Source organism: Mustela lutreola, chromosome 18 (genome assembly GCF_030435805.1).
Source record: "Mustela lutreola isolate mMusLut2 chromosome 18, mMusLut2.pri, whole genome shotgun sequence".
Classification (NCBI taxonomy): Eukaryota; Metazoa; Chordata; class Mammalia; order Carnivora; family Mustelidae; genus Mustela; species Mustela lutreola.
This window is the reverse complement of record NC_081307.1, coordinates 16,757,872-16,777,905: the sequence shown is the minus strand read 5'-3', so window position 1 is coordinate 16,777,905 and position 20,034 is coordinate 16,757,872. Positions and strand designations below refer to the sequence as shown.

General features: G+C 39.3%; 1 protein-coding gene across 6 annotated transcripts in view; it reads left to right on the top strand.

The window, feature by feature from the left end:
* TRIML2 (tripartite motif family like 2) overlaps nt 1-20,034 on the top strand; it is a 65,157-nt gene that overhangs the window by 7,309 nt on the left and 37,814 nt on the right. For 3 of the 6 annotated variants that reach the window (XR_009349618.1, XR_009349619.1, XM_059155958.1), the window contains exons 4-10: nt 3,123-3,239; nt 7,903-8,283; nt 8,547-8,642; nt 11,141-11,332; nt 12,678-12,818; nt 14,845-14,867; nt 15,052-15,152. Coding sequence is in view for 3 of the 6 variants with exons in the window: in XM_059155958.1 (XP_059011941.1) it covers nt 8,095-8,283; nt 8,547-8,642; nt 11,141-11,332; nt 12,678-12,818; nt 14,845-14,867; nt 15,052-15,152 (742 nt within the window). In the remaining 3 variants the exon portion in view is untranslated. Of the gene's footprint in view, nt 1-3,122; nt 3,240-7,902; nt 8,284-8,546; nt 8,643-11,140; nt 11,333-12,677; nt 12,819-14,844; nt 14,868-15,051; nt 15,153-19,298; nt 19,980-20,034 lie in introns of those variants that run through there. The other 3 variants (XR_009349617.1, XM_059155956.1, XM_059155955.1) reach the window with 2 other exon arrangements.

The following is a 20,034-nucleotide window of genomic DNA, read 5'->3' as shown; positions in this document are numbered from 1 at the left end:
GAGAGGACTGGGGGCGCCTGGGTGGCTCAGTGGGTTAAGCCGCTGCCTTCAGCTCAGGTCATGGTCCCAGGGTCCTGGGATCGAGTCCCATATCTGGCTCTCTGCTCAGCAGGGAGCCTGCTTCCCTCTCTCTCTCTCTCTCTGCCTGCCTCTCTGTCTACTTGTGATCTCTGTCTGTCAAATAAATAAAATCTTTAAAAAAAAAAAAAAAAGAGAGGACTGATCCCAATGTTGGACTAGATGAGGTAAAGGTGACCTCTTCCTCTTACCTAGAAGGATTAGCTTCCTTTGAAAGAGAAAAAAAAAACAAAAAAACAAAAACCTGATAGGTTGGGTTTAGATAAGCCCTGATCTGCAAGGGAAAGGCAACAGTCCTATCATAGCAGTCTCAAGGAATGTTTATTCTTAAATAATGCCTCAAGGAAATAGCTGGACATGAACTTCTGGACCTCTTGGGAGTTGTGGGGAGCAGGCCAATGAGTGCTAAGCCATTGCTGCTGGTAGAACCACCTTGGAAAAGAAACCAGAGAACAGCTAGCCCTTCCTGAAGAATAAACACAAGGTGGCTGACCAAGAGGCACATCTCCACTACTTTCTGAAATGGGATGAGGGCGCTCTAATGCAGCAGAATGAGCCCAGAAGTAACAACTTAATATCTTGTTTGGCACCAGCCATATTTGTCCTCCTTAGAAGCTGAGCATATGATACCTTGGGATCTGTGGTGAGGGGACCCATGGCTAACAAATGTGATAGGACTAAGCATGAAATAAGCTACAAGGACCATGACCCAATCATTTTGTTCTCTGACAACGTAGAAAAAAAATTTATTTTTTTTAAGATTTTATTTATTTGACAGACGGAGATCACAAGTAGACAGAGAAGCAGGCAGAGAGGAGGAAGCAGGCTCCCCGCTGAGCAGAGATCCCGATTCGGGGCTTGATCCCAAGACCCTGGGATAATGACCAGAGCCGAAGGCAGAGAGGCCTTAACCCACTGAGCCACCCAGGCACCCAGAAAAAAAAATTTTAATCAAGGGCATGCCTATGTAAAAAGTTAACACTTTAAGTGATCTGTGCTCTTTATAATGTTGCTCTTGGCCTATTAAAGAATCTTGTGATAAACTGTAATGCAAACCTGAAGCATATTCTCTTGTAACAGGCAATGTGCCTGAATAATGCTTAATAAAGGTAATGAAGTATCCTGAAATTTGGCATCACAATCTTGTGACTCAAAACCTAGATCTGTAATCTTCTGTTACTGAGTACTTTGGGTCAATTACTTAACCTCTAAATCATCAGCTTTATCAGCTGTAAAATGTATTCTGACACCACCTGTCTCACAGGACTGTGTGATATATAAACAGAAAACTTTCTTAGCACACTACGTAACACAACTACTAGAATTATTTTAAGTTAAAATATTTAATCTTCTAGAATTGGTAATTTACTAGTTGCTTAAAATCTAAGATAGGCTTTAAGAGACTACTGTAGTAGACAGGAGAATTTTGCTTGATGTTTTATCTTTTGATGTGACGATTATGTCAAAATGAAATCTTATTAACTATGAAGCTTGGATCATGAGAATAAATGACAGAGTAACTGATAAAATCTTCACAAGTTGGGGGCATCACGGCTTAGGAAAAAAGGATTGGGTAGAAAAAAATATGTAGAAAAGGAGACTGTTCCAGCTGAGGAAGAAAGGGGCAAGCAAAAATGAGCACAGTCTCTCTGAAGGGGCCTGGGGGATCTGGGTTTAGCAGAGGAGTTAAGTGTTGAGATAAAGGAAAAAGATGTACTTAAAATTCCATGGGGTGGAGCCAGGTTCTGGAAAATCAGATTACATAGATAGATAGCAAGTGTGGAATTTCTCATTGTCTTGCTTGCAGTTAAAAAAAAAAAAATCACTGTAGTTTGATTAGCAGGGGATTGATGGATGTAGTGAAAAATGTTCAGAGGCAGAATTGTGAAACTTGGGAAGTTGTGCGTGTTTTCTCTACACTGAGGCCAAGGATGAACTATGGGATTATCCCCGGACTTCCCATGTGTGACACATTCCTCAAGCTGTTATTTCTACTCTTGATTTTTCTACCCACAACTAATGCCATGATCACTTCAGTGAACGTTGAAAACTTAACAGTGAACTCAGGTATTATTCTCTGATGATTTAAGATTAAGTTGTATGGCCTAGTTCTGAGGGAGCCTTCCCCACCCCGAGGGCCTCAAGAGCCAGGCATCTCAGGACCTCACAGTCCCATAGGTGGGCGGCCTCAGCACTGGGCGCGAGGGGGCTGGGGAAGGGGGGTGCTGCGTTCAGTCCCACCGCGTTTCTGCTGCCTCTGGACTCCAGTGTTCACGGTTAGTGGTCAGGCTCTAGCCCCTGCTGTTTGTCTACTCAGTGTGGTTGCTTCATGTGGATTAATTTATGGAAGCGTAAATCTATGTGTGTTCTGAGTATTTCGATGATAATGTTACTGGAACAGAAAATTCTTAATCCAGAAGGTAGTATTTATAATGCATCATCATTTCCTTATAGTGAAGTGCTTCAAGTTAACACTTGTTTAGATTTTTTTTACACTACAGCATTTATGCAGTGGTTTACAGAATTCATGGAATTATTTTTACCAGTCCAGGAATTAATTAAAACTTCGAATTTAAAAAAAAAATGGTATGGCTAAGGAGAAAACACAGTGAAATTCTGGGGTAAGGGCTTGTAGAAGGATTTCTTCCTTTGAATGAATGAATGAATGAATGAACAAATTAATTAATTTAAAAGGACATATATTTATTATATATACTATATATATAGTATATATATAGTTAAAACTTTAATTAATAAATTACACACAAAAAATTAAGGGGGTACTTTGTAGTAGGCATTGTTTAAAACCTTGGAGATAGAACAAAATAGTGACCCACCCGAAGAGATTAAACCAAGATCACTGGCTATACTGCACCTTTTAGAAGCTCATTAAAATATAAAAAGACTCCATACAGCTCTTTCAAATCCGAGGGGGGTGGAGCCCAGAAGTCTGATTCCATAAACTCAAATGATTCTAATGCTTGCTGAAATTTGATAACCACTATCCTAGATTTATTATATGGATAGAATTTGAAACATCACAGGTTTGCCACCTGAGGATGGGAGTGGAAGACCAGGGAGCAGCTGAACAGATAAAGGCTCTTCGGTTACCGATCTTCTCTTTGGCTTTTTCCCTGAAGGGAAATACCAGGATTACAAAGGTGAGCTTTCTCGGAAGACCGTTTCCGTAGTCATGGTTTTCTTTAAATATCTAGACTTGATCTGAATGTTTGTGGAAGATTTAATGTATATTATGGAATGTAACCATATAAAAAAATGAGAAAGCCAAGTCAGAGAAAAAAAATGAAATTAAGAAAAATGAAATAAGTGTTGGTAAGTTTAGCACATAGTCAATGTTCTAGGAAGACACACTATTCTCCAACTTTCCTTTCTCTTGTTTTCTGTAAAAATATCTAATCTCTCTTTTCACTGTCCTCTTATTTCCTTTTAACTTTGTGCTGACTTAAAACATTTCTTCAAAAAATATATATATATTGAGCATCTAGTATGTCAGGTGCAGATACATCTAAGAAACTCTAGTTTCTTGTGGATCGAGAGTGGCCAACAAATATATTCATTCATACTTTATATTAGATACAAAGAAAATGAGAGGAGTGAATGTTGGGAGAGTATTTTCAAAAGGGCCTCTTTGGAGGGACATTTGAACTGAGAACTGAAGGTAAGAAAAAAGGAACTAGAATTACAAAAATATGAGAGAAAATCATTGCCAAGCTGAAGAGCACAGATGGATTTATCATCATAACTGGAATGGACAATGGTTCGGTAAAGCTAGAGGTGAGATTATATGCAGGCAGGAAGACCACGGAGAACTTGGTTAGCCATTTGGATTATATCTATATCCTAAGTGTACTGGAAGGTTGTTAGAAACCTTGATTTAGGAATATATGTATATAAAAAATATATGTTTATAAAAAATAAAAAAAAATAAAAAATAAAATAGTACTCTGGTCGAACTGAGGATTTGGAGGTGTGAGTAGGGGCAGGGCTGAACATAAACTAGTTGAGATGTTGTAAATGAACGAATTTTAGGGTGAGCTGGGGAATCCTGGATAGTGTTTTAGAATTGCTAATTTGGGGGACGCCTGGGTGGCTCAGTTGGTTAAGCGGCTGCCTTTGGCTCAGGTCATGATCCTAGCGTCCTGGGGTCGAGTCCCACATCAGGTTCCTTGCTCGGCAAGGGAGCCTGCTTCTCCCTCTGCCTCTGCCTACCACTCTGTCTGTCTGTGCTAGCATGCTCAATTTCTCTCTCTCTCTCTCTCTCTCTGACAAATAAATAAATAAAATATAAAAAAAATAGAATTGCTAATTTGGGGTGCTTATTAGACCTTCAATTGCAAATGAGTTGGGAGTATTGTATGGAGGTAGAAGATTAAATTGGATAGTGGTACTTAAGTTTTTGGATATATAATTATTTGGGGAGACACTGAAACTAGAATAAGGGATTAGAATTGATCCATGAAGCACCCCAAAACTTAGAGGCTCTAGAGGATATGAGCTCAAAAAAGATTGCTGAGAAGCAGACCAGTAAAGTAGGAGGGATATCAGATCTATGATCTTGATAGCAAAAGAAAGAAAACATTCCAAGGGGATGGTCTTGGTCAACTTTGTTAACTGCTGCTGAGAAATCTAGTAAGATAAAGCCAGGAATGGTTGCTGGATTGTGAATGTGTTCAGTTGGCAACTGATCAGTCTTTTCAGTTGAGTGATCTGGGCCATGTTCAGGGAAGCAAAACAAAGGAAACTACAAGGAGGTTCAAGAATCCAAGCAGCAAAACAGAAATTGGAGCAAATTCAAAATGGATGGCAAGGAGAGAGAAAATATTTGCAATTTGTGTATTAACAAGTGTATGCTCTTTTCACTGTATAAATAGCTCTTAAAATGAAGGAAAGACGACCACAAAAATCAAGTAAAAGAAAACGGGTAAAAGTCTAAAACATATAGTTCACAGAAAAATAAATGAAATAGCCCTTTAGCATAGGAAAATAAAATGTAGGGGCTCCTGGGTGGGATGGGCAGTTAAGCAGACAACACTTGATTTTGTCTCAGGTCAAGACCTCAGGTGCGCACGGAGATCAAGCCCCATGTTGGAAGCACGCAGTCCGCTTGACATTCTCTCTCCTCCTTCCTCTGCCCCTTCCCCCTGCTGCTCACACTCATGCACACTCTCTCTCTAAAATAAATCTTCTATAAAGTGTAAGCTGAAAATATATAAAGCCAAGTGGGCAAAAAATTTGACACCCTTACTCATGTTGCTTGGAATGCAAAATTGTACAACCTTATGATTGGAATCCAGCAAAATGTACCAAAATTATGGGTATATTTTTACCAGGAATCCCATTTCTAAGGAATATGCCTTCTCTGAACTTTGGCCTCACGACTGCTCTGCACTCAAATTACTAATGAAGAGCCCAAAAAGCATTTTGTGTGTCGTATCTGTAGTCCCTGTATTACAAGTGAAAACTTAGTTTTAAAAAAAGTATCAACTTACTAAAAGTAATCCTAACATTTTTATGAGGAATCCTCTGAGCAGTTACAGGAAAGAGGGGCATGGTTTTACAATTTTGCAAATCTCTTTAATTTCTGGTTCATTCAATAGCTAGTACCTATTACATCTGCTCCAGCATTCCATCTATTACAGTGCTATTTTACTTGAAATGTATAAAGAACATCTGTCCTCATACAAGTACATTGTTGGAAAAGGAGAGCACATTCTAATAGCTTTTTTTCAGATAATTGTGACTTTTCTTCCTGAAATCACCAGTAATGTTTTCTGTTACATTAAAATATTGGTCTGTCTTACACTTTGCATCCACATTTTACCCTTGCATAATCTCATAATATCACGTATTGGTCTTTCAGAAAATATTGGTTCACTGAGTTTTCAGACTTTCCACATGTTGATGTATTTCAATATACAATATCCAAGTCACATTTGTTAATATCACCACCAATTTTGTCAGAAAAGAAGCTGTCAAAATCTTGAGGAGCTGTTAGGCTTACAATAGTGGATACAAGTTTTCCAAAGCCAGAGTTTTGTCATTGACAACTAAGACACTCAGTTGGTTTCCTTGAAATGACAGGGTCACTCTGTTAGTGTTTGAGAAAATATCTTCCAATTTGCTACATCTGAATAACCACTTTGTCTCCTTTCTTCTTTCAACAAAAAAAATGTGCTGTGAAAAAGTGTGGCTAGTATAGCTTGTAACTTAGTTATAGAAAGTGTTTTTCTTGAAACAACCACTGTATTTCTATATGCAGCATAAGTGCTTTATACATAATTTTCATTTTGTCACCCAGAATAGTAATTAAATCCTGTACTCAAAAGTTGAATTAAGAAATTAAGAATACTCAAGTAAAAAAAAAATTAACTGGGAGTATGCAACTATGTAGAAATTGAAAAATACAGTACAGGGGTGCCTTCCTGGCTCAGTCAGCTAAGCATCTGCCGTCAGCTTAGGTAAGGATCCTGGGTTGTGGGATCAATGCGTTGTATTGCTTCCTGCTCAGCGGGGAGTCTGCTTCTCCATCTGCCCCTCCCCCCAACTCATGATTGTGTGCTGGCTCGCTCTCTGAAATAAAAAAAAATTTTTTTCAAAAAGGAAAACACAATACATGACAACAGTTGGTGCTACTTTCTTGATTAATGGAAAGATGGCAACAGTTTTATCTGTGATTAGTGCACATGTCAACATGGTAAAAAGGCAAATCAGGTCTTGAGAACCACACTTTGAAAACAGCTGCTTATTCTAACAAATAACGAAGTTATCTCATATATACAGTTAATCAACTTCGGAATTATAAAAATGTTTTGCAGATCTTAAACATAATGAAAGGGCAGGAGGTTAGTTAACCACCAGGTTTCAGTGGTAGTGAGAGCATGGGGGGCGGGGAGGGGAGAAGGAAGTAAATCCACAGATTAGGGGGTTTTTAGGTCTGTCAGGTTGATTTGTTTCAAGGGACATTGTCCAAAGAGGTGGTTAATGAGATGAAATGGGAACAAATGTAAATAGGATAGAGGAATTTTTTTTTTAAAGAAATCAATACTTTGTACTATGGTGTACCCACCATAACAATGACTGGAGATGGAATTAGAAAGGAATTAAGTCAAGGCAATTAATCAATGGGGAAAAGTTTCCCAAATTAAGTGGTTAACCCCTTTTGAAATAATAAAATGTTTCTAGAAAAGACATAGAATTGTTGCTCGAGGGAATCAGAATTGTCTGGAAATGGGGATGCTGGAGATAACGCCTTGTTCTGTTTCCTGAACTCAAAAAAAATCCCTTTAGTATTTTTGTAAAGTTGTTATTTTGGGGGTTGCCTTTATATTTTCTTAACCGGTGTCTTTATTGGCCAGCTCTCAGGCGACACATGTGTTGGGCTTTGCACACGACACCTGAGGTGCCTCGCTCTCAGGCGCATGCGGACTTAGAAAATGGGAGCTCCTTAAAGTTGGCACCCACGTGCCGCTCCCTCTTAAGGAGGCACTGGAAGCAGCCAGCGCATTATGGTTTGCGCAATTCCTGGGAGAGGGAGCGCTTCCTTAAATGCCTAAAGCCAGGCTTTTGCCTCTAGTCCCGGATGTTCTCCAATGCTTATTAATGCGCCTTGCTTTTCCGTAAGTACCTTTTTTTTTTTTACCTTTTGCTGCCTTTTTTTGTTTTTTGTTTTTTTAAACACCTTACAGGACAACGATGTGAGAACATGTATAACTAATTCTCAGCCAATAGCTGTAAATCCTCAGAAAACCCGAGAGCCCCTCCAGTCTGAGGACTTGGTGTAACTCCTGGGGTCTTTCTCCCCAGGCGTGTGGCGGAGGAAGACCTGCCGGTTTGAGGCGCCCCGAAGGCGCGGCCCTGCTCTGAGGCTCGGTCGTGGGTTGCACAGGGACCGTGAGGTCGGCAGCTGTGAGTGCCCCGCTTCACCGTGACTCTCTTCGGTTCGGAGCGCAGGGGAATATTCCGCGGGAGGAGCCGTCGCCCAGGACACCTGCAGGGATGTCCGAGAAGCTCCGCTCCCAGTTACAGCATCAAATCCCAGAAGATGCCTACTGTGGGGAACACCAACAGCCACTGCAGCTGTTCTGTGATGACGACCAAATGCTGCTTTGTGGTCAGTGCTTCCACCCCGAGGGGCACGAGAGTCACGTGGTGTTCGGAGTCCAAGAGGCTGCTGGCCGCTACAGGGTGAGCCTCCTGCAGATCCCAGAACACTCAGGCACTGGCTGCCTCCTCTTACTAACTTATTTGGAGGACAGATTCCCTGACCCCCCCAAGACCATTCCCTCAGGCTCTGCTTATCAAAGAGTACTAGATAAGTACCGTACCTAGACAAACTTCGAGACTAAGCCAACATGGGGCTATTGGCCTTTTCCATAGTCTCCGATTAATAAGCTAACTGTTGTAAAGCAATTACTTGAGCTAGAATCCTGTGATCTGTTTCTCTGCAGGAGTTATTCCAGGAGATATTGAACACATTGAAGGAGAAACTTGAAGTAGCTAAAAGCATATTGGCTGATGAGCAAGAAAGAATGGTGATGATTCAGGTCAGTGCTTATCTCCAGCCTGAGCAGGCAATTACCTATAATGTTGGATCGCGAAAAGCATAAAGTCAGAAGATAAATAACAAAGCGGGGAAAATATTTGAAATCCATAGGTATGAAAAGTGTTAATTTCTTTACGAATAAAGGGTTCTTAAAAGTCAATAAGCAAAAGGCTAGAAATTCAATGGAAAAATGATTGAAGGAGTTTTCACAGAACAGAAAATGCAACCATCTTTTGAGCATTTAAAAAGATCCTGAACTTTGTATATGATAAGAGAGGTGCAGATTAACTCTTGAATTTGTGAAACATCATTTGGGAGCCTTATTGACAGGCAAAGAAGATTGATAACACAGTTTATACCAAGCCAGGGGAGAATGAATATCTCCTCTACTGTTGGTAGCCATATAAATCCTGAAACGATTTAAAAAGGCAGTTTGAGGGGTGCCTGGGTGGCTCAGTGGGTTAAAGCCTCTGCCTTCGGCTCAGGTCATGGTCCCAGGGTCCTGGGATTGAGCCCCGCGTGGGGTTCTTTGCTCAGCGGGGAGCCTGCTTCCTCCTCTCTCTCTGCCTGCCTCTCTGCCTACTTGTGATCTCTGTCTGTCAAATAAATAAATAAAATCTTAAAACAAACAAAAAAATAAATAAATAAAAAGGCAGTTTGAGAATTACGTCTGAAATGAGGGCTTATCCTCTGTTATGCCCACATTTCACTTCTGATTTCACATCTTTTCTTCGTATTTAACTGTGTTCTGTGCCAAGTATCCCAGATTCTGGGTCTTCTTCCTTTCAGTTTTTATTTTTTATTTTTTATTTTTTATTTTTTTTTTTTTTAAAGATTTTATTTATTTATTTGACAGAGAGAAATTACAAGTACACTGAGAGGCAGGCAGAGAGAGAGAGAAGGAAGCAGGCTCCCTGCCGAGCAGAGAGCCCGATGTGGGACTCGATCCCAGGACCCTGAGATCATGACCTGAGCCGAAGGCAGCGGCTTAACCCACTGAGCCACCCAGGCGCCCATCCTTTCAGTTTTTAAAGAGAATAAATGGCCAGTTGAGGATGGTAGAGGAGGAGAATTGACTGGCTCTCCAAGAATTTTTCAACTGATCCCCATACATTCAACAGATATTGGGGCCCTGCTTTTGGGAGAGACTATACTAGGTGCTGGGGATTTAGCAGCAAGAGAGGAGGGGAAAAAAGTCAGCCCTTCTGCAACTGAAGGAAGGTGAACAAAGCAAGTAAAATGAATGTTAAGTGGTAAATGCTATGCAGTCTTAAAAAAAAAAAAAAAAAAAGGAAAGCATAATGGGGTGTACTTTGAAATAAAGTGACCTTGTTCAGAAAGTGGCGTTTGAAAAAACTCAAGCTGGTGAGGAACTGAGTTACGCAGTCTTTTTTTTTTTTTTTTTTTTTTTTAAAGATTTTATTTATTTATTTGACAGAGAGAAATCACAAGTAGACAGAGAGGCAGGCAGAGAGAGAGAGAGGGAAGCAGGCTCCCTGCTGAGCAGAGAGCCCGATGCGGGACTCCATCCCAGGACCCTGAGATCATGACCTGAGCCAAAGGCAGCGGCTTAACCCACTGAGCCACCCAGGCGCCCCCTGAGTTACGCAGTCTTGGGAAGAATCTGGTATGTACTCATTTGGGGTTGGGAAGGCAGTGGAAGCTGGTAGGTGAGGTCAGAAGATAAGGGGGCCAAATCATACAGGGCTGCTGACTTTGAATGAAATAGGGAAACATGGAAAGTTTTGAACAGGGGTAGCTTGATTGAATTCCAGTTTTCACAGAAGCACTCTAGCTGCTGAGGTTAAGACTAGACTGTAGGAAGGTGAGAGCAGTGGTGGGGACACCCACCGGGGGACTGTTAAGGTCATGAGCCGTGGTCAGATTCTGGATAAATCTCAATTCCATGAAGTCTCATGAGATGAAATATAATTAAGCTGTCTACTCCCAATGTACATCTCTAGCTCAGTCTTCCAGGTGATAGACTTTCATGTTCATCTTCCTACTGAGCATCACTCTTTGGATGTCTGAGTGACTATTTAGAATCAGGATGTCAAAACCTGAGCTGCTGATACAGTCCCCACCTCGATCTATCTCTTTCTTGTTTCCCTTTTTCTGTTGCAGTTGCTTTCTCTAAAAACCTTGGGAGTCACCCTTTCATTCCTGTTTCCTCATTGATCCTATCCAAAGCTTTTGCAAAAGCCATTTGCCCCACCTTTCAGTTTTCCTGTCTCCTCTTTGTCATGTTGATCTTAAGATTTCTCAGTTTTCTAAGTCAATTAACATTTTTTTACCTGCATTTCACGTTTAAAGATTATGGTGATGTGTTCGTTAATCTTGGCTCAAAACTTCCTTTGTCCTTTGTATTTATGCCTTGTATTTCTTTCCCTGTACTTCAGATTTTCTTGTCTTTATGTCAGAGTTGGGTCTGGAAATTGACCATAAATATTTATCCTGGTGTTTAACTTGAAGTCTGTCATACCTTTATCTGTCTTGAAGGGAGAAGAACAGGATTTTAAAGACATGATTGAGTCTGAATATAGGATAAGGTTCCAGTTGATGGTTGAAGAGAAGACAAATTTCCAGAGGCTTCAAGGGGGTGTGTCCAACTCCAACACCAGGGAAGAAGGTCTGAATCAACTGATGGAGTTCGCCACAGAGCTGAAGGAGAAATCCCAGGAAACGCTACAGGTGAGAGGTGGAAAACTGCATGCTCACAGTGTTTGGGAACTGAGAGAAGGGAGAGCCGCGCATTATGCCAATTCTAAAAATGAGACATCCAGTGACAACCATGAACGTATTAAAAGAATATATATATATATTCACCCAGCAGTTCTGTTTCTGATCATTCTCTTATAATACATTTACATGCCTATAAAAAGATAATAGGGAATGCTGTAAATATTCCAGTATAAAGCCATGGTTTACAGGTAGTCTTTGAAGGCAGATTGATGAGGATCCTATCTGGCTTCTGCTATTTACTAATCTGTAAGTGGCTAATTTAACCTGTACACATTGTTCAACCTGTGACTCCATTTCCTTCACTATTAAAATGGGGATAATGCCCCTACTTTATAATACTACTGTGAGGATTGAGTGTGATAATCTACATAAAGCTCTTTTTTTTTTTTTTTTTTACATAAAGCTCTTTAAACAGTGTTTGTACATATTATGCAGTCAGTAACTATTAGGCATTATTATTAACACTGTAATGTTTATGATAGCAGGAGATTAAATACAACCTATATCCATCAATACAGGACTCTCAAAATAAGTTGTATTATATACTTACAGTGGGATGCTCTTCAGCATTTAGAAAAGATAACACAGCTTTATGTGTACAGATAAGGAATGCTCTCCAAGAACATATTATTTTCTAAGAAAAAAAGCTGTGGGGTGCCTGCATGGCTCAGTGGGTTAAAGCCTCTGCCTTCGGCTCAGGTCATGATCTCAGGGTCCTGGGATGGAGTCCCGCATTGGGCTCTCTGCTCCGCGGGGAGCCTGCTTCCTTCTCTCTCTCTCTGCCTGCCTCTCTGCCTACTTACGATCTCTGTCTGTCAAATAAATAAATAAATAATCTTTAAAGAAAAAAAAACAAAAAACCTGTGACATCAGCAGTAGGGTATAATATGCATCATTTATGTTAAGGAAAAAAAAACAGCATCTTTGCAAGGATTAAAAAAATCAGTGGCTTGTTTATTTCTTATTAATTGATTAAATTATTAGAATCAAATCTTAATGAAAGAAATGGAAACTTTCTGAACAAAATAGCAAAATAATATGATTGGTTTTACGGTCGGGTTGTTTTCTGAATAAGTGGACTACATGCACACCTTCCACATCAATATAAATACATCGTGTCAAAGAATCAAGTTTCAATTGAGATGTCTTCCTTAAAAAAAAGGGGTATTGGGCCTTATCTAATTATATGTATTTCTGAAATGGCAGTCAGTAAATTGGGTTTAAGGGATGGTTAAATTAGTGAATAAAAGAAGTTAACCACTTGTTAAATAGTAACAAGGAGATGCTTCTGCAGAGACTGAGCGATTTGGGGAAAGAGAACATGAATAAGCTGAAGGAGAGTGAAGTCAGGCTTTCTGAACATATCTGCAGCCTCCAAAGGATCATTGCAGAGCTAGAGAAGAAGTGTGGGAAATACAACTTAGCGTTCCTCCAGGTAAGATTCCAGAAATGATCGTCATTACAGTATTTGAGAAGGGAGAGGTGGATAGTACTCACTAGGGGTCAGTTGTAGAATATTCGATGGTTTTCAAACATGCATGAGGGTGGTATAGGCTATTTTTCAGTCACCAGAAACATTATGAGTTGTCTAAAATCCTGGCCTAGTGAAAGCTACTTCATGATGCAAATTCTCACCTTGAAGCTATCAATAATTAGTTTGAATTGAGAGGTCCCTCGGTAGGGTAAATAATTGATTAGTCCAACTATGACATCAATAGAGTAGAATATTCTGCAACCAGAAAAAAAAAAAGTGAAACAATTCCATAGTGGTAAAAGTTATTTTCAGGACATTTAGTTAAAGTGAAAACATGTAGAACTGCCTTTTGTTTGGTTTTAGTGGATATGTATCTATGTATAGACATATGGTCATTAACATTCACAGACTGCCTTTGGCAAAATAAACACAAAGAACACAAACTTTGAGCGGTAACCTTGGAAAAACAAGGGTGAGATTTATTTGTATAATATTGCATATTTTAAACCTTGTACCATGCGTTACCTTTCAACAAGTTAATTATTGTCTTTTTAAGACTCTATCCACATCCTTCTGCCACCAGGCTTACGTTTGCAAAGTGGGTGCTCTTATTTGGGAAGCCCCTGCACTTAAACTATTAGGTTCTATTCTAGGGCCAAACCTACTTCAGGACGGGTAAGGTAGGGGTGACTCCGTTAAGCTCAGCTTCTGACCTAGCTCCATCCACTGTCCTCAGTTAATTAGCATGTTCCTTCACCTACTCAACTCTTGTTACGCAGTGTATGAAAAGAAAGTAAATGGGCAGAGTTCGAGTGATGACTGTTCAGGATAAGATAGCTGAGGTAAGATATGGAAAATATGGCCTTTGAGAAATGCAAATCAAACCCACAGCTGTTAGGTAGATCCTCTCAGCTGTTAGAATGGCTATCATCAGTAAGAGATGATGTGTGCTGGTGAAGATGTGGCAAAAAGGGAGGGAAAACAATATGGAGGTTTTTTTAATTTTCAAAAAATTAAAAATTGATTTACTGTATGATCCAGCAATTCCACTTCTGGGCATATACTGAGAGGTAATGAAAACAGGATTTCCAAGGGACACACACACTCCCGTGTTTAGAAATAACCCAAATGCCCATTAACAGATGAATGAATGAAAAAAATGTAGTACCTTTATATAATGGGATTATATTGCATTTATGTAATGTAGTACATTTATATAATGGAATATCAGGAGAAAGGAAAATATCCTTCCATCTGGACAACATGGATAGACCTTGAGCACATGATGCCTTTAAGCAACATAAGGGAGAAAGACAACTATTGCATGATGTCACTTATATGTGGAATCTAAAGAAATTTAAATGTGTTTAAAAAAACAAGTAAAATGTTGGTTATTGGGGAAGTGGGGTAGGGGTAGAGGGACATTGATAAGAGTGATGGTGTTTCAAGGTACAAACTTGTAATGAATAATAATAAACCATAGAGATCTAATTCATGGTATAATGAATATGTAAAACAATACAGTGATATAATTGTATGATGTCATAAATATTGCTATATTGGCAATCATTACATTATACAAGGGTATCAAAATAACACATTATACACTTTAAGCTTACTGTTACATGTTAAATTTATTTAATAAAAGAAAAAAAGATACCCAGAATAAATATAAATCTTGCCAAGACATCATCTGATTGAGCAGGTTCCAGATGCCATATAAAATAACTATACAGTACCCAAAGAAGACAAAAACAGGAACATTTCCCTTGGGAATATAACAATAATTTCAAGCATTTTTCTGACTTTTACTAATCAGTGTTAAAATCTGATCTCTGAGATTTAGCACCACAAAGCTGGGGAAATTACATACAAATCAAGTTTCATCATTAGAACATAATTTTCAGGGGCACAGCTCAGAAGAGGCATGGCTCAAATACCAGAAGTGTGGCTCAGATAGTAACCTTATCTCTTTTTCACCCTGTAGAATGCGAAATATTCTGTGGAAAGGTAAGTTTTCATTTTGGAAAGGAATGGAAGCATTGGGGTGGGATCCAGGGTCTAAAACGTGAGCACACGAGAGTAGAGATACTGGGGTAAGTAAGGATCATGAGGTCATGTAATGACATCCATTCTCTGATTGGTGGGGGCCTTGGGTCTGCACAGATAGCTGAGATTGTCCTTTCTTTAATAGGAGCGAATCAATACTGCTTGAGTGTCTGGAGCCCGCCCATATCACAGACCTGAATCTGTGCCAAGTAACCGGAATGAGCAGGATGCTCAACACTCTCCAAAGTAAGTTGACACACATCCGTGATAACAGGGCACTTGATTTTTATATCTGAGAAGTCAAGTGAACATCCTACCATAAATAAAAGTCGATTCTGGAGAGCTTAAGGATTTAAAATGACTGGAGAGTTTAATACACTATATACATTGAATAACTATTTATAAAATAATTTTATGATCTTATGTTGAAAGTCTCTCTTGCATATCTTTTCCCACTTTTCCAAGCCTGAAACAGGATTGCAAGCAGAGTCTGATAGGGGAAAAAAAAAATTAAACTTCTAGGGAAAAAATGTTGGGGTGCCTGGATGGCTCAGTCAGATAAGCATCTTGATTTTGACTCAGGTCATCATCTCAGGATCCTGAGTATGAGCTCTGCTTGAGATTCTCTCCCTCCCTCACCCTTTGTCCCCTCAGGCTCCTACTTTCTCTCTCTTTCTTTCTCTTTTTGTGTCTCAAATAAATAAGTCTTTAAAAAAAGAAAGAAAAAATGTCAAGAAGTATAATGAAAGATTTATTATCTCCTACCCCATAGTTCTGCCTTTTCTGGAATGTCCCGTCGGTGGATCCATATAGTGTGTGGCCTTTTGTGTCTGGCTTTTTTCACTTAGTGTAAAGCATTTGAGGCACATACTGGTTTGTTGTGTATCAGTAGTTGATTCCTCTTTGTTGTTGTGGGATACTCCATTTTATGAAGATACCACCATTTATTCTCTTGAAATTCCAAGGCCATTTGAGTTGTTTCCACATCTATGCTATAAATAGTTGCTTACGGAGTTTTACATGGCCGTGACTTCATTTCTCTTCATTGTGTATCTAGGAAAGGGATTGTAAAATTTGTTTTCCAAACTTACTGTGTCATTTTGCATTCCCGCTGGTGATGTATGAGATTCAGTTATTCCATATCCTCACTAGCATTTCGTATTGCCATTTTTTTTTACTTATTTAAGGCAGACCTGGGATCCCTGAGTGGCTCATTGGGTTAAGCATCTGTCTTAGACTTGGGCCATGATCTCCAGAGTCTTGGGATTGAGCCCCACATCAGACTCCCTCATCAGGGGGGAGTCTTCTTATCCTTCTCCCTCTCCCCCTGCTCATGTTTTCTCTCTCTCAAGTTAAAAAAAAGAACAAACAAAAAACTTAAAAGAAAATTATATTTTAAAAAGTAACTTACTTTAAAAAATAAATAAAGCAGACCTAGTAGCTACGTAGTTGTATTTCACTTTAAATTTAATTTGTGTTTCTGAAATAACTAGTGATTTTGAGCATATTTTCATATGTTTATTTGCACTTGATTGTATCTCTTTGAAGTATATATATATATATTACTATTTTTTAAAATTGTGTTGTGTATTATTTAGTGCTGTGATTTCTTTATATATTATTCCGATTACCAGTCCTTTGTCAGATGTTTTGAAAATATTTCTCTCACTCTGTGATTTATATTTTCTTTTTTATTGTTTTAATCCTCATATTGTCATCAGGCAGTGTTATATTAGTTTCAGGTGTACAGTATAGTGATTCAGCAGTTCTCTTCATTACTCAGTGCTTATCATAAGTGTACTCTTAATCCCCTTCACCTGTTGCACCCATCCCCCACCACCTTCCCTCCGGAAGCCATCAGTTTGTTCTGTGTAATTAACAGTCTTTTTTTTTTTTTTTGGCTCTTTTTTTCTTTGTTTGTTTGTTTTCTTAAATTCTATGTATGAGTGGAATTATGTGGTTATTTGCCTTTCTCTGACTGGCTTATTTCATTCAACACAATGTATTTCCAACCGCGTTGTTTAAAATGGCAAGATTTCATTCTTTTGTATGGCTGAATAGTATTCCATTGTGTGTGTGTCTGTGTGTGTGTATATATATATACCAGTTTATCCATTCATCAGTCAGTGGACACTTGGGCTGCTTCCATATCTTGACTGTTAACGAACAGTGGGATGCATGTAGCCCTTGCAATTAGTGTTCTTGTATTTTGGGGGTAAATACCCATAGTACAATTAGATTGTAAGGTTATTCTATTTTTAAGTTTCTGAGGAGCTGTACTAGTTTGGCTACTACTACTAGTGGCTGTACTAGTTTGCATTTCCACCAACAGTGTATTAGGGTTCCTTTTTCTCCACATCTTCGCTAACACCTGTTGTTTCTTGTGTTGTTGATTTCAGCCATTCTGACCGGTATGAGATGGTATCTCATTATAGTTAGATTTACATTTCCCTGATGATGAGTTTTGAACATCTTTTCATGTGTCTGTTGATCTGTATATCTAATTTTGAGAATGTCTGCCCATGTCTTTTGCCCCTTTTTTAGTTCTATTTTTTGTTTTTCGGGTGTTGGGTTGTATCAATTCTTTATATATTTTGGATGCTAACCCTTTATTGTATATGTCATTTGTAAGTATCTTCTCCCATTCAGTAGGTTGTCTTTTAGTTTTGCTGATTGTTTCCTTCACTGTGCAGAAGTTTTTTATTCTTATATAGGCCCAGTAGATTATTTTTGTTTTTATTGCCCTAGCCTCAGGAGACCTATCTAGAAAATGTTGCTATGGCCTATGTCAGAGAAATTGTCACCTGTGTTCTCTTCTAGAATTTTTGTGGTTTCAGTTCTCACATTTAAGTCTTTGATCCATTTTGAGTTTATTTTTTCATATAATGAAAGAAAGTGGTCCCATTCCATTCTTTTACATGTAGCTGTCCAGTTTTGTTTTTCCATTGCATATTCTTTCCTGCTTTGTTGAAGATCTATTGACCATATAGTTGTGGGTTTATTTCTGGGTTTTCTGTCTGTTTTTGTGAAGTAATATACTGGTTTGGGGGTTTTTGGTTTTTTTTTTTTTTTTTTTTTTTAAGATTTTATATATGTATTTGAGAGAGAGAGAGAACACAGGAAGAAAGAGAAGTAGACTCCCTGCTGAGCAGGGAACCCAACGTGGGGCTCAATTCCAGAACCCTGGGATCAACACCCAAGCCAAAGGCAGATGCCTAACCAACTGAGCTACCTAGGCACCCCCCTACTGTTTTGATTACTACAGCTTTTTTATATAATTTGAAGTCTGGAATTATCCTTCCAGTTTTTTGGCAGCAAAACTTTCTGCTGGATTAGACATTAAAGTAACATACAAGGAACTATTCCAGGCTTTTTGGTTTATGATTTAGCAACTGAAGAAGTAAGTATACTATTAACTGAAGTAGAACTGAAAAGGGGTAGTTTTGAAGTTCCATTTTGGACATAGTATGTGTGAAATGCTTCCTTTATTTCTTACTGGTATTTGGCAGCTTCTTTACGAAGTAAGCCGTGAACCTATAGAAGGTATTGAAAACTAAGGCTAGGTGAAGTCACCTAGGGAGAAAGGAGTACAAGCTATAAAAAGGAAGATCCAATCCTATGCCCTGAGAAATCACAATATTTAACAGTTGAGGAGAAAGAGATAAGAAACAGTTTGAGATACGAAGTAAAGTGTCACTTTCATTCAAGTATAAGAAATCACATTGAGCTCTCTTGTTCACAGCTTGATTTTTTTCTGGAGGATTCCCACAGGCTTTCCCCTCTGTTAATATGTTCTTTTGATTTACTCAGTATTAAGAGCCTGCTGGCAACAGTTTCTAGGCATCTGTGTCACACTGTGGTGATATTTAAGGGGAGAGCAATTCAGTCACAGGGAAAACCCAGGAATCACGGGGAATCACAGCCAGTCACTGGGAAAAGCCTGCTCTGTTAGGAGATTCTGATGAGTCTTTAGGGGAATGAAGCCTGGAGTTCCAGGTTTGGAGATCTTTAGGGGAGCAGAGTTGGCTCCCAGCTGATGCGTGACTAAAATTGGATACCATTTTTACAGTCTGCCAAAATTCCTTTCTGGTCTGACAGGTTCTTCTAAACCTCCGAGTAGTCTTCTAACTAACTTCTAACCTCCGTTAGTCTTCTTCCTCCTCAGATTGCATCTCCTTCCAGTATCGTGCTGACCTTCTCTTCTGTGATGTCCAGTTCTTGAAACAAAGCTCAGAGGTCACCTTTCCTGAACTTCTGGATTGCCTCTTCCCATATCTATGCCTGCAACTTGTACCCATTCACTACAAGCCTCCTCTTGTTAGAAATCCTCCAAGTCTGGTGGTGGCATGGATAACTCTAACCGAACTTAAATGAATTTCTTTCTCCTTGCAGGAACTGTCACTTTGGATCCTAAAACAGCTCATCCCTTTCTGGTCTTATCTGAGGATCTGAGAAGTGTGAGTCTCAGAAATGTCCAGCAGGACATTCCTGGCAGCCCAGGGAGATTCATCTTTGGTGCCACTGTGTTGGGTGTGGAGGGTTTCACCTCAGGGAGGCACTACTGGGAGGTAGATGTGGAAAAGGCAACCAGGTGGCAGTTGGGGGTATCCAAAGACCCTGCCAGCAGCAATTGTGACCTACCCACTGTTTCCAGAGATAAATTCTTACTCACAGGTTCTATGATGGGAACCGATTATACGTTCTGGGTCTTTCCCCCTCTGAAAAGGGTCTTCTTGAGAGGAGAGCAAATGCATAAAGTTGGAGTCTTCCTAGACTGTGAGTATGGGCAGGTAGCCTTCTATGATGTGACAAATAGATCCCTCATTTATAATTTCTCTTCTCTCACCTTCTGTGGAGCTGTCAGGCCCATATTTTCTCTTTGTATCCCAAGTGGAGGCCCAAGTTCAGACTCGCTAAGCATTTGCTTTCCTCGTGTTTCTTCTTGTGATGTTAATGTTAGTCCACAGTCTTCCTCGGCATGAAATCTAAAACCACAAGGGGCCAGAAAGTAAAGAATTTGACTTTGTAAAAGAATCCATATAAAGTAATCCAATAAAAGTTTCTAACACTTGATTGAATTGGAATCCAGTTCATTACCCCAGAGTTTTCGCATTCATGTGGCTTTCAA